Genomic DNA, 15,033 nt, shown 5'->3' with positions numbered 1-15,033 from the left:
AATGTAAGAAATAAAAAGTAAGATAGAACCCTGTGAGTAAATAGATCAATGTGTGTGATTGTACCTAGGGGTAGGAGATAGGAAAGGAAGAAAACACTATTCATTCACACCTCAAATGATCGAAAAACGGTGACGCAACTCCTGATAACCAGCACTTGGCATTAGGAATTTCAAACCACCAGACAAGCTGCCTCTCCATTCTATTAATGAACGGTGCTAGTGTAGGTAATATAGGTAAAGAAAAAAAAAATACATAAATAAAAAAAAAATAAATAGATCGGATGTAAAAAGGCGGGAAGAGAAAACGAAAAGATTAAGGAAAAGGGATCAGGGAGGGAGGAAAGTATGCTTGCAAAAGAACAGCATCGATGAGCCAATGAGTGAATTAACCAGTGGGATGGCTCATTAATCAAGTAATCGATGAATCAATCCCTAGTGCTGTGAGCTATTTGGGGAAAAGGGGTTGGGATAGAGATGTTATTTCCCCAGACTGATGTATATATGCATGCCTGTGACAAGAATCGGCCTTGCAAGTAACTTCCCCTTTTCCCTCTGGGTTGACGCTCCAAGTTTTAAAAACCGAGCAAGAGGATCATTGATTTAAGATTCTAGATTTTGGACTTGTTTTTGTGCATTTTAAGCTTTATCGTACTTGCGATTAATGATCAATTATTATGTTGATATGTGCAGGGCGGAACATTAAACAAAAAGGGTTCGTTTTCCTTGTCCTTGTCTGGGAGTAGAAGAGTGGAATCGGAATGGAGAATGACACCCCAACAGAAGAATAACAAGGTGTTGGGTCAATCGTATTGGAAGAGAACACTGATACTTTCTCCGTGATGGACACGACGTATAGCCTATGGCAAATGAGACAAAGGTTCCTGCAAACGCAAACGCTAAAGGTAAAGTGTGGGGCTTAAAGAGCAGAGCAAAGCGTACCTCAGCAAAAACATGGCCAACCTCTAAGACTTCCAGTTTTGGGCAACGGGTTCGGTGTTCGTCTTGAGCCACAGTGTTTGTGACGACCACTTTATCCAGTGCGCTGGCGTTGATTCGCTCGATAGCGTCTCCGCTGAGGATTCCGTGTGTAACAAGGGCGTATACCCGTGAGGCCCCTTCCTTCTTTAGCAGTTTCGCAGCTCGCGTAATAGTATTGGAGGTATCGGCAAGGTCGTCAATTAGGATAGCTGTTCGGCCATTGACATCACCTACTAGCATCATGGTTGCGTTCTGGCGATCTGTGATTTTGGTTGGGCGACGTTCCTTTTCGTTTAGAAACGAGTAGAGATAGAATCGTTAGTTTTATCAACATCATCTCTTGAGCAAAGGACCAAGAGGTAAGGGGGAAAAATTATGTTGAAGTAGATATAATGATATACCTTGTGAATCAACGCAAAATCCATCCCAAGGGAATCAGCTATAGCAGTGGCCCGTTTAGCTCCTCCCGCATCTGGACTGACAATAATGCTAGCCTTGTAATTTGGGATATTCTCCGTGATATATTTCTTCAACAATGGTCGACCGTAGAGGTTATCAACAGGGATATCAAAAAACCCTTGGTATTGGGGGTCATGCAAATCCATTGTGATAATGTGATCCGCACCAGCACAGGTGAGGAGGTCCGCCACGAGGGTGCCCGCTTGGGCAACCCATTGTCGATATCCAGGACGTGGGTGGAAAGTGCTTATTTTAGACGAATTCGACGCCACACTCGCCATATCATCGTTGCTCGCAATGCTGTTGGTAGGAGGTATAGCGTTAGGATTCCGGTTTCGATTGCTAGTATCTGACTTGGTGGAGTCTGTAGTGTCGCAGTTTTTTTGCGGGCCGTTAGCATAATGGCCAAAACGGGCTTTCTGGGGACTGCCGCTGGAAGACATTTCATGCTGTTCAATTTGAATCTGTGTGAGGCCCTTTTGTAAACCGTCGATGCCATTTACCAGGCCAATGCTTTCGGATTTTCCAGCGTGTGGGGTCGGCGGCGTGCTCTCGAATGTGTAATTGGGAGCGATGTCAGATTTGGGGACGGAAGACTTTACAAGTGGAGCACCAATCTTGTTGTAAGGGATATCACTCTGACGGGAGTAAGGGAACAGAGGCAGAACGGCGGTGACTCTTTTCGCGGAAGCAGTTTTGCAAGCAGAAATGATCACTAGGAGCTCCATTAAGTGGTCGTTGACCTTGCCTCCACCTGACTGGATAATGTACACATCCTTTCCACGTACAGACTCGTTGATTTCCACCCGAGTCTCGCCGACGGAGAATTTCGACAACAGCACATTGGCCAGCGGAATGCCCAGATGCTCACATATTGCCTTATTAAGGTGTGGGTGGGATGAGCCTCCCAGCACAATGATATTCCTAACCATGTTAGATGGAACGATTATATTATGGGTTACCCGTCGAAAGAGGGTGTGGTAGGTCGGATATGATTAATTAATAAGAGATCGAAAAGAATCGAAGGTCGAGAGCCGGGCAGAAGGGGCAATGGTTGCTTATTTAAAGAGCGCGGCAAACTTCGTGTAGCCGATAGTTTTCTGCTAGCCAATAATTGGAGAGGGATCAATCTTTGGGGCAAACCAGGGCCAGGAGGCAAACAGTACCAGCTAATTCATGACAGACATGAAACGGGAGCCGGATGAAGACATGATGAGAAGTTTTAGCACACTGATGAGGACAAATTTCGAGGAGTCGTGAGGCCCTGAAACAAAAAGTAGCCCGATTCAGTAGGCCAGAGTGGATCTCCTGCTCCAACCAGACGCTTGATGGAGAGGCAAGTTGCTGGGTTCAATCAATGACACCAAGAGCAAGAAGAAACAAACCAAAAGGCCAAAAAAGTCAAAACTGAAATCTTAAAAAAAATCCGAAAGGGTTGAAAGTCTGGAGGTCACGGGATCCTGCAGGTCCCCGCAGTGGTCGGCTGAGGTAAGCACCAGTTTCCCCTCACTTAATTGACCAAATGAAAAGATACAAGAGAGACGAGAGTCATAGCGGAACAAAAGGATGAACAAACATACGTCAGTTCTATGGCAAACAATCGACAGGTTGGAGTTGCAATACGGTGTTATCCATAGCAAGCCTTGTTGAAGACGAACGGAACCGAACAAGGACAGATGATACAACGGGTAGGCAGAGTTTCCTCGTTCCAAATAGATCGTGGTCATATTTGCCTGAACAGAGTATCCCAGGGTTCTGGCTTCTGATTTCTGGTTTCTATCCATCGTGTATCAAGTTACCTAACCTATGTAGGCATCTTCAGACGCAGACATCCTGGCCCCGGGTAGATACATGGGAACATGACACATGGAGCGGAGGGCGGGGTGGTAAACATCGTGCCTCCCGAAATCAAAGACAGAAGTCATATTTGGCCCAAACAACAGCGGAAATCAATCATCAGGCTTTCAGCTTGGCCTTTCTGTTATCGAAACCATACTCGGGCGAATTTCCCAGGTACTAAGGTTCCCCCCAAGATCAACCCAAACGAGTCCAGAGAGGATAGTCTAATATACAATGGACCTTTGCGCTGCACAGAACAGAATGCAATCATCATGAATTCATTAATTGTCTCCTGTGTCCACTTCCCTATTGTTATCACACATTATCAGTTATACGTCATCAAGTCAAAGCATCATCTCCGTCCCACGTGTTTGAGGGACAAATATCAAAATCAAACACTGTGACACAAGTCAAATAAACTTACAAGTCAAGCTGCACTCCGTTTCCCACACCGTAGTCCTCCAATGTAAGTTGGTCCTTGAATGGCCTTTCACCTTGTCGTTTGAGAAGGATTTCGTGGGGTTCTCGTCCGATGCGTGCGGCAACCTGAGCCTTAAACAGTCCTGTATAAATAAAAAATAATGAAAAAAAAATCCAAGGGTTAGCTAAAACAAAAACTGATGAAGAGAGAGAAATCGACTGGTATCACCAACCCACCTCCCCACCACACCCACGATCCAATCGGAAGAGCAAATGGGGGAACGAGGCTTACGGATTGGATCTGACGCAAGACACGGAATGGCTGCTTTCGTGCCCAGCCTGTCATTCACATTGACAATTATCATAGGTTCTGTCAGGGCTGCATTAGCTGCGGCTTTCTTGTCTTTTTCCCGTTTCTCCGCTTTCTTTTCCTTCCTATCCTGATCACCGCGCCTGTCACCTGTACCACTCGCTGATACGGTACTAGCAGGAGCACGGCCTCTGCTATCACTGTAGTCACTGAAATCACCGCGCCTTCTCCTATTCGTGTCCGAATCGAAATCTCTGTATCTATCTCCTCTCCTATCTCGAGTAGGTGATCTGGCGCGCTCTCCGTCTCTGTCTCTGCCTATTTCCTTCCCCCTCTCTGTATCTCTGTATCCCCTTTCCAAACCCCTTGCTTCATCCGCCCGCTTGTCATCATCTGCGTGACGCTTCTCTTTCCAGCGAAACCCGCGATCCCGGCGTCTGGGTCTATCTCGATCTCTGTCTTGGTCGTGTGTCTGTCGCGGGGATCTGCTTCGCCTTCTATCTTCCCGCCGTGGCGATGGCGATCTCGAGCACGAACGTGTCATGCCGTATATTGAGATTTTTTGTAAATATTTGCAGAAGAAATAGATGTTATCAAACCGCAAACGGTGACCGAGAAACGTTATCAAGACGAGAAATAGCGGTGGCCTGTAATGTCAAACTTGCGTTCTGAGGTTGAATAAGTGGATGGTGATCTTGCAAATAAGAAAAAAAAACTTCGTAAACGTGCATGGGGATCAGCAAGATAGAGAGCAAGACAGTTTATCATCAGTCGATTATGAAAGTTAGATTGAAGCCTGGCTGGCTTTTGGCACGTGACTTGAGACGAGCTCAAGCAAAATCCAGCCATGATAGTTCTCTATCTACCGTTCCCAGAAATAAACACCCTAACCTCGTAAACCTCCTCGATGCCCGTTCGCCTATCCATCCAGCGCCCCTCGCCAACAACGGCCCTCTTCACCGCCTCCAATGCCTCCGTACGGTCCACAATCACCTCAAAAGCCCTCTTCTTCATCGAGATTGTACTTCGCATCCTCCTTTTCGCAGTCGTACTGCTCCTCAACGGTGCTTTAATTCGCGATTACATATTAACTCTCGATGATGGAATCATACACTGGGACGCCGTGTGGTCGAGTGCCATTGGAGCGCTCGCTTGTCGCATGGCGGATTGGCAGGGTTGGCAGTTTACCTGTCCGGTGAGTGCGGTGCTGGTGTATATCATTTTTCGAAGGGGGTATACCGGTTAGTTCTCCTTGTTATTTACTACCTTTCAAGATATCTGGCATGGAGAGAAAAATTACTATTTATGTGTATTGCTCCGGCTGTTCCCGTGTATGATGTAAATGGCTGATTCGCACTGTCATGGAACAGAGGAATCGTTACTGGTCATACGGGGGCTGGGAGTTCAAACCTCCACATCCTCCGCTACTTACCTCTCAAAAGCCTCAACTCGATTTATTCCTACCACACAAATACAAGATATTGTAATCCATGAAGCCTTCAAGGGCTTCGAAGTGAAGTTCTATCTCGCTATCATTGTGGAAGGGGAGTCAAACGTAGTTGTGGTATTCCCGGTAGGTCCTCATATCCATTCCGCATGTACCTGCTTTTCGGTCTATTCAGGAGACTCTGGCGAATGCTAAAAACCAACAGAATCTATTGCCCCGACGATCTATTCTTGAAGCTGTGTGGAAAGGAGCTAGAAAATGCCTTTACGACCTAAACTAATGCCTGTCTCGTACAGTCATTGTACATTTTCTTCTACTGTTTGGTCGAACATGGTGACTTAAGCTTGATAGTCGCATGCCAATGAAAAGGAGATTTATTAGTGATGTTGGAATAGTGTGTGAGCGGACGCTATGATACGGTCTCGTTGTTTGAGATGCACCATTCTTCGCACTATGCAGTAGGTTTCTTCCCTGGTCTTTTCGTGTATCTTGCATTTATCACCTCCACCGGGTCCAATCTACGCCTCTGCATCAAGGGCACGTATTTCCCACCAAATTTCCCTTCATTACCTCCATAAAACACTTTCTGACTTCTATTCTGCAGGTTGCGAGTAGAATCGTTGAACCCACCTCGAGTCAGAGCGCTTCTATCTCCTTGGCTCACCGCAAGATCGAGAAGTTCACCGGCCAATATCTCGTCTATCTTCCGCTGTCGCCACACACGCCAGAGGGAATCAACCGTACTCCCTAGGCCAAATTTGTTGTTATCTCCCTTGCCAACTTTCGATGTCCGTGAATCACCCGCGTAGACCCAATCCATTGCGTCTTCCCTGCTTCCACTGCTTTCATCAGGGAATATGCAATCCCAGAGAACCAGCGGTGTGTCAGAGGCGATCTCGTATGTTGGCCTTCGGGGATGTTTCTCCACATCTAATAGCTCCGGTATGATCGATGGGGCCTCGAGTCCCTGACCAACCAAGAAAAGTATCGCGGCTAGATGTCGGACCTGGTGCCAGAGGAAAGCAGATCCATGAATCGTAATGGAGTATACTTTAAGATTGGATGACGGGTCATCTATCGACCCATTTGCAGCTGCTTTGTCATTTTCGGTATCGAAGGTGGTGAATTCATGTTGCCTCAAATATGACAAGGGTTTGGTTTTGGGATCGAGCAGCTCGATATCGGCATGATAAATATGACGCACGTGGTTCGTTATCTGTTTGCTCGGATCAACTTTGCAGAAATTTCGAAAGTCGTGGGATCCGATAAGATATTTCGCCCCCTCACGCATTGCTTCGATATCCAACCATCCCTCTCTAAATTGCTCATTGTGTGGGGCGCCGCTACCCTCCCACAGGCAATTCTCCTCACGCCCACGTTTTAGGAAGCCCAATGGACCGGGCGTTGGAGAGAACGCTGGCTGCGTAAAAAAATAGCGATACCGGCGCTCACGGCAGGAGAATCTGGCATCAAAATCCGGCGGGGGGTTCGGACACCATGCTAGCACGCGAATATCCTCCGGTAATACTCTGTTCAAAATAGTTATATAAGGCAACTCATCAGCAATGTCATCCCAGCTATCTTCGGTCTCAGAGTTCTCTGAACCAGAAAGCGAGAGCCCACCGAGAAGATTTTCCACTCCGCTATTGTAGGCATCAGTAGAAGTAGTAGTGGAAGGCTCCGCACTAGATACTATATTGCCAGCACCATTGCCATTACCAGTACTCTTCGCAGCTTTTTTATGGGGCCGCGCACTCCTTACCCTTATCCCAACAACCTGACCGAACGCACTAACCCCTCTATCCGTCCTCCCACATTTCGAATACTGACAGCCTGTCCAATCAATTTTGTACGATCGCTCTTCCCTCCCCTGACTCTCCCCGTCTCCAACCACCCCTTCACCACCATCCGCCTCAACCGCCTGCGGAAATATCAACCGCGCTTTTCTCAACGCCTTCCACAACTCCTCCTCAATTGTCGGTAAAGGCGTGGTATTCCCATTGGCATGCTCGTAACCATTATATCTTTGACCCAGATAGGCGAATTTCAGCGCGATGAAGCGTGTGTTGTATTTTGAAGGATCGATGTCGCGGGCTTTCTTGGTGCGGCGGCGGGGGGAAGAGGACGACACAGAAGGGGAACGGGAAGCTGTGGGGCTTCCTGCAGCCTTGATACGCCCTCTGATTGCGTCTGTATCTGCGCTGCCGTCGGACCTACTGTGATGGTCGTGGGAGTTTAACTGGCGCTCCAGCTCAGTGATGCGGGATATGAGACTGGACTGGCTCCAGGTGGAGTAGTCTGGTTGTGTCCCGTGCTCAGGTAAAATCATTTTTGCGGAATTGGGCGTGGAGGATGAGAACGGCCACTTTGATCTTAAAAAAAGAAATGGGCTCCGACAGGAGGGTTGGAGGTAGATTAGTGGTCCTATGATGATGGCATTTCGCGTGGAGTGTTGTACGAAGCTGCAGAGCTTCTGGAAGGGATGTTTCATGCGCTCAGAGGAGACGAGTTTGCTTTTTACATTTGATGTTATTATCGATGCGATTTCGGAGTCTTATTTTTTTTGGCTCCTTTTGGATTTATCTGTCAAGAAGTGGTGATTCAAAAATATGGGGTCTTGTATTTTGCAATCAACTAACTTTTAAATTACGACAATTATACTGGTTAAAATACACTAGTAATGACCTTTTAGCTCGAAATATTTGCTCCACTTTTGGAGTAAATTTAGGGTTATGAGACACTTCATGGTGCAATTTTTGCCTCCATTGCACCTGCAATCAACAAGATATATCAACCTTCCTTCCTCCTATTATTTTCTACTTTTCAATGCCTGTGGCCTCACCATCAAGGAAGCCAGTCTCCTGTGAGCTAATGATACAAAAAAATTGAGTTGGCAACCACCCCACTTCCAACAATTTGTGATCAAACAATATGGTGCCGCGCAGTCGTAATATGAGGTCCCCTGGTGAAATATGGTTGAGAATGATAGCCATGTGTCATCCTTCTTGAAACGCACCCTGCTTGTCGCACCTAAGGGGGACAACAGCTTTTGCTATGCATTGTTACCTGTATCAGCAAAACATAGTGTCCACTAGGGAGCGAACGACAGATGCCGACTCCGGTGGAGAAATGTTATGCAATTGCTGCAGGTGTCGACTGGAGACAGCTGATATGCAGTTCAGGCATATCTGCAATAATGCGCAATTGAGTTTGCTCTCATCCAGCGGGAGACGTTTCGAAGAACTCGATCATCCCTAGCCAATAGCAGGTACAATACTGCCGTTCCATCAAACCTTTAGAATTCTAAAATTCACCCTGTTTTATACGGTGCCAAATTACAGTGAACCTCTAGAGCTCAAGTTCAAGGATAGCCACTGTGCCCGCAAAAGTACGGGGAATGAGGAGAGGATATATATTCGTTAGCCATGTAGCCAATCTGATTGTCGCATGGGATTTTTTCCGCAAATATCTAGGCTCGACGTGGCAGACCCGCATATCTATTTCGCAAAGGGATTTAGCGGCCTGTTTAAGACGGTATTTACACAGGAGGCGGTTTCTTTTTTGTCTCTAACGGCCGCATTTAGTTGAATTGTCAGCAGCAATACATGGGTTATTTCGGAGATTCCAACAGAAAAAGGATTCTCTCCAGCCTACCCAATTTATTGATCATTGATTGAATGGTCCTACATGCTTTTTTAATGCGCTTGGGCTGGATTGATCGGTCAGACGACCAGCTGAACGACATTTGAACATGTCGAAACATCTCAAACATGGGCTCCATGCGCTCGATCGACCATAGAGGGCCATAGCCCTTGAAGAATTTGGACTCGTTGCTGTTGAATGTAAAATGGAAGTCGACACTTCGTACTGCGGGAAATATGCTCAGGCTGTCGTAAGAGTAGAGATCCAAAACTGGAACACCTTGGGAATTCCAGAACACCTCCAATTTTAGTCCTAGTTTATGAATTTTGCTTGACACCGTTTCTCGCAACTTCTGTATGAAGTTACATCTAGGTATCTGGAGGACCCTAGCGTGAATGGAAAATCGGAAATCGGAAAACAGAACTTCAGAAGCTTCCCTATAGACTTGACGGCTGACCCTGAGCAAGGTGGTCATTTCCTCCCTGCCAGACCATGAATCTGGATTTCCGTAGCCCAGGGGAGCTAGCGGAATCTCATTTGCCCAGATCCGTCTATAAGATACGCTTTCCGTTGTAGTCTTCACGATAAGCTCTTTGTTTGTTGGTGGGCAAAGGACATGAAAGTAAACAAGGTCACGCAATTCCCGCGGGAGACGAAGAAAGCAATGAAAGCAATCCGGTTTCGTAACTTGGGAGGCGAGGAGAATGTGTGGGCGATAGTGTCGCTGGTTCTCTGGTGGGTTTAGATAACACTGGCTCAAGCTGGAGAGGAATGAATGCGTGGGTTTCTGCCTTTTTCGAGGGAACTGTATTCGAAGGTCCTCCGCTCTTTGGAGACCTTGCGCCTGATATTCGTTTGGATAGTTAGGGAGATTGGTCATTATCCATACGAGCCCCTTTTTGAAGCACACTCCTCGTTGTCTCGTGTGTAGACCCAGACTGTGACGAGGGGAGAAGGGGTTTGGACGAACAGGACGACTGGTTTCGCAATATCAAAGATATAGCTCCATCTTCTGCCCAATAGTCCTAGGAGGTAGGAAAAGTTCGGGCGGGGTATGCTAATGATTTATGTCCCTGTCATTTTCTGGGCTTGTAAACAAGCAGGAGTGAAGGAGTCGTCAACATCAGATACTGCCCAACTTCCCAAGAAGTACTTAAACAAAGAGAGCCTGTGTCCAACCCCACTAAATATTTCTACTTGTTTCTGCTGCGTCCCAATGCTGTGAAAGCAAAATCAAAAGTTACACTTACAGGGCTGATAGAAGCTCCTAGAAATAGTTATCGGGCCGTTGTAAATGACTAGCACTCAAATGAAAATCATCACAGAAACGAACTTATCTCTCGTAGCTAACGTTGAACCTTATTACTGACTATAAAGCGTAGTACCAGGCATTTTACAGTGACGAAATGCATGGAAATACTGCCTCTCAGCCGATTTTGAGAGGGCGTATGGTCTCCCTGGCAGAAACTTTAGGATGGGACAAAAACATATTACGAAATAATTACCTGCTGCATGCGGCGCGAGAAAGAGAAATATAAATACGAGTCCATACTGGAGAGGAAGAGGTGTGACGCAATGCTTCTTTTCATGGGGTGCTTCGTAGTTACACAACAGCCAGACAACAACTGAGAACTTGAAAAATGCAGAAATCAGTACACGCGATTTGGGAAAGAAAAAGGGGAAACACAAGGAGAAAGGAAAGGGAAAACATGAGACAACGATTAAGTAACGTCCATTTCTCTTGACAGCACAGGGCTTTCCCCCAAATTTCGGCATACATTAATGTTGTGAAATTTGGGTATCTTTCCCTCATAAGTGCCAGTCAATGTTTTGTTCCATCGGGTCTTCCAATCTTTCTCTTTTCAGATATCTTTGTAAAAAAACACTCCCCCAGATTCTCCCATATGATTAGATTGTGTGACAGGCTGCAGTTGAGAACGGAAACCATGAAAAAAAGGATGTGGAAAACGTTTCCGTTCCATCTCGAACCCACGTTCTTCTTTCCCCGATTGTGCTGGGGGGAATAGGAAATAGAGTAAGGAGGACAAAATATGGGGGACGTGATATAGAGCGGTTTCTTCATTTGTGACGCACACGGCTAAGAGCGAATAATGCAATTGAATGTTATGGATCGTTTTTTCTTTTTCCTCTGTTCGCGTTTTAAAAGAAAGTGATAAAAAACACGCTTTCCTCAATTAACTCCCACCGGGTCTGCACGGATCACAAAACGAACGAATTCGATATCTACCATTTGACGCCGGCATCTGGGTTACCAGACTCGCCAGCCCAGGTGTCAGCGGGAGCGGCTGAGCTCGCAGCCCAGTCAACACCCCCCTCAGCTTCCCAGCCTGGAGCAGCACCGGCAGGCACACCGGCACCAGCAAATGCTGGAGCGGCTTGAGCTTCCCAGCTGTCACCAACCAACCCACTCTCGATGGCCGCAGCACCGACCTCTTCGGCACCGGGGACCTTGGCTTCTTCAATCTCCTTGTTCTCCTCAGCCTCCGGGTCGCGGTAGAAGTACAAGTCGACAACGACGTCCCACTCCGTCTCACGGCTGGCGAGAGTACCACGCAGGCGCAGGACTTCACGGGCAAGCATCCACCATATCAGACCGATGGCATGACGACCTTTGTTGTTGGTGGGGATGGCGACGTCGACAAATTCAGTGGGGGAGTCGGTGTCGCAGAGGGCGATGACAGGGATGTTGACGTAGCTGGCTTCCTTAATGGCTTGGTGGTCGGTGCGAGGATCGGTGACGATGATGAGGCGGGGCTCCTTGAAGGAGCGGGTGATGTAGTTAGTGAAGTTACCAGGGGTGAAGCGGCCGGCAATGGCAACGGCACCGGTGTGGGCGGCGAACTTGAGGACAGCACGCTGGCCGTAGGGACGAGCGGAAATCACGCAAATGTCGGCTGGGTTGTCAACGGCTGCAATGATACGGGCAGCAAGGACGATTTTCTCCCTGTTTGGCGCAGAAGTATGAGCCATTTATCCCTTTCTTCCCATTCTTCTTTTTTCGATTTCTTCCTTTTTTCTTTTTCTCTATGGATACAAATTTTGTCTTACCAGGTCTTGCCAATGTTGATAACGTTGATTCCATCAGGACGAGTCTTCCACAAGTAAGGTTCCATGTGGACTTGCAAGTTCTTAGAGCCGAGATGACATTGGGCGGCGAGCAACATCTCAATATCTTGAGATGTCGCGTTGAAGACTGGAGGGAGGTTGGAAGGAGCCATATTGGGCGACTGATATTTTCGAGAAGGGAGAGGGGATAAATATCAATCAGTGGCAGTTTGTCGTTCGTCGCGTTGGAGAAATGTTCGCTGAGAAATTTCTGGAGTTCAAGCCCACAATTGTGTGCTAATTTCCTGATGTGGTGATTAGGGCAAAAGGCATGTTCCGACGGATTTTTCCGGCCGACTATCACGGGACTAAGAGGTACTGGTGACTAAGCTACAATTCTTCGAGATTTTTGTCAACCAGGGGAACAATTAAGGCGTTGACATCTGACATTTTCTCATTGCTTCTTAAAAATTGAGAGTCATAACAGCAGCATGCCGCCGCGGCTCCTGAGTAAACCCTATTTTAGGGTCTTAAATGGTATGTTATCACACTGCTTACTTGCGTATGCTTGCTCTGCTTGGCCTCGTTTTAACATACATATTCAGCGTCCACATTACAAAACCAATTCACAGCACCATTTTTGGGACCTTCCCTAGCCTCGTCGAGCAGATCGCAATTCAGTAGCAACAGCCGCACAAAAACGAGGAAAGGCCAGAATCCATATGCAATTGCGCAGGCTCGACAACGGAAAGCGGCGAATTTGTCCCGACAGGCTGTGTTGAAAAAAGAACGAGCTTCTTCTGCCTATGGGGACCCCGTGCTCGGCAATCCCACCCCCTTCATCGAATCGCTAATGCCAAAGCGATCCGCAGACTCTGCTATCCTCACATCTACGTCTGCGTCGCCGCAAGAAAGTAAGAAGGCGACAGAGTTCCAATTTGCCTCCTCTCCGCAGGCTCCAGACCTCAACCACTACCTGACCTCTACGGAATTCCAAGCGGCCCTTGAACGGTCGAAACACCTTACAGAGCCTGTGGTGAACAAGCAGAGCCATTTAAGCGATCCGCAAGCCAACGAGGAAGCTCGACTCGCACATGAAGAAGCGCACCGTAACGCGCAACAAGCAATGAGTCGAATTATCCAGCTGGAGAATGGCAGCAACAAGGATCGAACCCGGGTGAATATCCAGCGATGCATACATACTTTTGGTAGACATGTTACGGACTCATTGCTCGAATCCAAGCCGCCGGCGGCCATCGATCCCTCAGCGCCCCAGTATCCAGCAAGACCAGCACGAGCGGGACCGGACACAGGTTCCTCCGAGGTGCAGGCTGCTATTCTGACGACCAAGATCCAGGTGCTTGCTCAGCAGATAGCCAAGTACGGACACAAGGACAAACATAACAAGCGGAATCTCCGGGTGCTTGTTCACAGGAGACAGCGGCTGTTGAATTATTTGAGGAGGAAGGAGCGCGGGGGTCCGCGGTGGCAGAACTTGATGAGTAACCTTGGGTTGACTGATTCGTCTTGGAAAGGGGAAATCAGTTTGTAGGGGCTCCGACTGATGGATACAAGGCATCGTCTTTGTTCTTTTGCGGATTGCGATTTTCTAGACAGCAATGTGTTCTTTGTTTGCTTTTCGCTGTCATCGTTATGCTTTCATTTACTACTGATCAAGTCATTCCATCGCTTTGACGTCTCTCAAGGAATCTACGTGTATTGTACAATGGGCGACCGTCATTTCTTTTCCACTTTGTCAGATGTATTAGTAGTACTACATAGGAACTAGGTTATAACAACGCCTGGGATGATGTTGAGGATTCAACCCGCCATTTTTTCAAGGGCAGAACAACACAGATAACTAAAGGCAGTACCCAAAATTCCAAAGAATGCATAAGGGCAGTCTAATACTATTCTATTATTATGAACTCGGAACTTCCCCCGTTACCCTGCTGCCCGGGGAATAGTACTAGTATTCACCCCTGGCAGTGAGGTCGATCCGGCCTCACCGCCTTCTTATTCTAGTATTCTGCCGCCTAGTTTGCCTTCACTTTCCTTGCCAACGAAGTAATTATTTCTTGATCACAGCAACGAGCGGCCTTTAAGCAACAGCACAACACAACACAACACACCACAACAACACAACACGATACTCTCCATCGCAACAACAATAAATATCTCCTTCTCCCACTTCTCTCGCTCCCCATCCTCTTCGTCTCCTCATACCCCACCAGCTTCGACAATCGCGTAGTGAACCACACTATCAAAGCATCCTGCAAGTTCAAGCTGAATAGTTTTCGACTGAAAGTTTTCACGCAGCCCATTTCATCCCCTCATTCCCTTCTTTCACGTATGTTCCTCACTCAGCCTTCGTCCAACCCTTACTGTCATCCTCTTTAAACGATTTTCATTGTACTGCTAGTACTCTGCCAATCCCAAGTCTGCCACACAATTTCATCTGGTGTCTGTCCAAAAGTACTAGACGGCGTCTCCTGAATCTCGCTAAACCGGTTCTATCGTGGTTTGTTTATATCATGCCCTGTGGTACTCCTCCTTGCCAGCGCACTGGACATTACTGACAGTACCTAGATTAGAGCCTCAGGCCTCAAAAAACAGCTGTTTGACGCTCCAGATCCAGGCTGGGCACTCTGCCCTCTGCAACACCATGCGCACTCGATCGCAGCCAATTTCCCCAAACGGGTTTCAGTCGCTGGAAATCGCTCCTCGCAGACGGAAGGCGCAGACAACCGCGACTGCCTCCAGGGCCACCAAGGTCACCAAGCCCGCAGCGGAGGCAAGCGCCAAAGTTGAGAAAAAGAAACCTGGAAAGCGCGGCCCCAAGAAAACGTCGAAGAAAACCGCGAGCAAGTCC

General features: G+C 47.5%; 8 protein-coding genes across 8 annotated transcripts in view; 3 read left to right on the top strand and 5 right to left on the bottom strand.

Moving 5' to 3' along the window:
* Positions 1-387: 387 nt before the first annotated feature.
* HCBG_03802 (ribose-phosphate pyrophosphokinase II) lies at positions 388-2,369 on the bottom strand (the record flags this gene model as incomplete). The annotated part of the gene is made up of 3 exons (XM_045430851.1): positions 388-857; positions 940-1,263; positions 1,380-2,369. 3 exons carry the CDS (start codon positions 2,367-2,369, stop codon positions 801-803), a joined length of 1,371 nt encoding a protein of 456 aa, XP_045288994.1.
* A 772-nt stretch (positions 2,370-3,141) lies between these two features.
* HCBG_03801 (ubiquitin-like protein HUB1) lies at positions 3,142-4,729 on the bottom strand (the record flags this gene model as incomplete). Its single annotated transcript, XM_045430850.1, has 3 exons — positions 3,142-3,582; positions 3,701-3,839; positions 3,989-4,729. 3 exons carry the CDS (start codon positions 4,548-4,550, stop codon positions 3,558-3,560), a joined length of 726 nt encoding a protein of 241 aa, XP_045288993.1.
* A 184-nt stretch (positions 4,730-4,913) lies between these two features.
* On the top strand, positions 4,914-7,353 carry HCBG_03800 (uncharacterized protein; the record flags this gene model as incomplete). Its single annotated transcript, XM_045430849.1, has 4 exons — positions 4,914-5,247; positions 5,377-5,579; positions 5,659-5,990; positions 6,058-7,353. The coding sequence occupies 3 exons, from the start codon at positions 4,914-4,916 to the stop codon at positions 5,731-5,733; spliced, it is 612 nt and encodes a 203-aa protein (XP_045288992.1).
* HCBG_03799 (pseudouridylate synthase) lies at positions 5,905-7,782 on the bottom strand (the record flags this gene model as incomplete). The annotated part of the gene is made up of 1 exon (XM_045430848.1): positions 5,905-7,782. The coding sequence occupies one exon, from the start codon at positions 7,780-7,782 to the stop codon at positions 5,905-5,907; it is 1,878 nt and encodes a 625-aa protein (XP_045288991.1).
* Positions 7,783-9,063: 1,281 nt separating this feature from the next.
* Positions 9,064-9,975, bottom strand: HCBG_03798 (uncharacterized protein; the record flags this gene model as incomplete). Its single annotated transcript, XM_045430847.1, has 1 exon — positions 9,064-9,975. The coding sequence occupies one exon, from the start codon at positions 9,973-9,975 to the stop codon at positions 9,064-9,066; it is 912 nt and encodes a 303-aa protein (XP_045288990.1).
* Positions 9,976-10,622: 647 nt separating this feature from the next.
* On the bottom strand, positions 10,623-12,378 carry HCBG_03797 (40S ribosomal protein S0; the record flags this gene model as incomplete). The annotated part of the gene is made up of 2 exons (XM_045430846.1): positions 10,623-12,060; positions 12,165-12,378. The coding sequence occupies 2 exons, from the start codon at positions 12,332-12,334 to the stop codon at positions 11,340-11,342; spliced, it is 891 nt and encodes a 296-aa protein (XP_045288989.1).
* Positions 12,379-12,652: 274 nt separating this feature from the next.
* Positions 12,653-13,713, top strand: HCBG_03796 (mitochondrial 37S ribosomal protein MRPS28; the record flags this gene model as incomplete). The annotated part of the gene is made up of 2 exons (XM_045430845.1): positions 12,653-12,698; positions 12,794-13,713. 2 exons carry the CDS (start codon positions 12,653-12,655, stop codon positions 13,711-13,713), a joined length of 966 nt encoding a protein of 321 aa, XP_045288988.1.
* Positions 13,714-14,826: 1,113 nt separating this feature from the next.
* Positions 14,827-15,033, top strand: part of HCBG_03795 (uncharacterized protein) — a gene marked incomplete at both ends in the record, with an annotated part of 3,021 nt that continues 2,814 nt past the window's right edge. The window contains one exon of the mRNA XM_045430844.1: positions 14,827-15,029. Coding sequence (XP_045288987.1) covers positions 14,827-15,029 — 203 coding nt within the window. The remainder of the gene's footprint in view (positions 15,030-15,033) is intronic.

The sequence above is a fragment of the Histoplasma capsulatum genome (assembly GCF_000150115.1).
Source record: "Histoplasma capsulatum G186AR genomic scaffold supercont2.4, whole genome shotgun sequence".
NCBI classification, from domain to species: domain Eukaryota; kingdom Fungi; phylum Ascomycota; class Eurotiomycetes; order Onygenales; family Ajellomycetaceae; genus Histoplasma; species Histoplasma capsulatum.
Note: the sequence above shows the minus strand (reverse complement) of the source record. Positions and strands in the feature narration are given on the sequence as shown.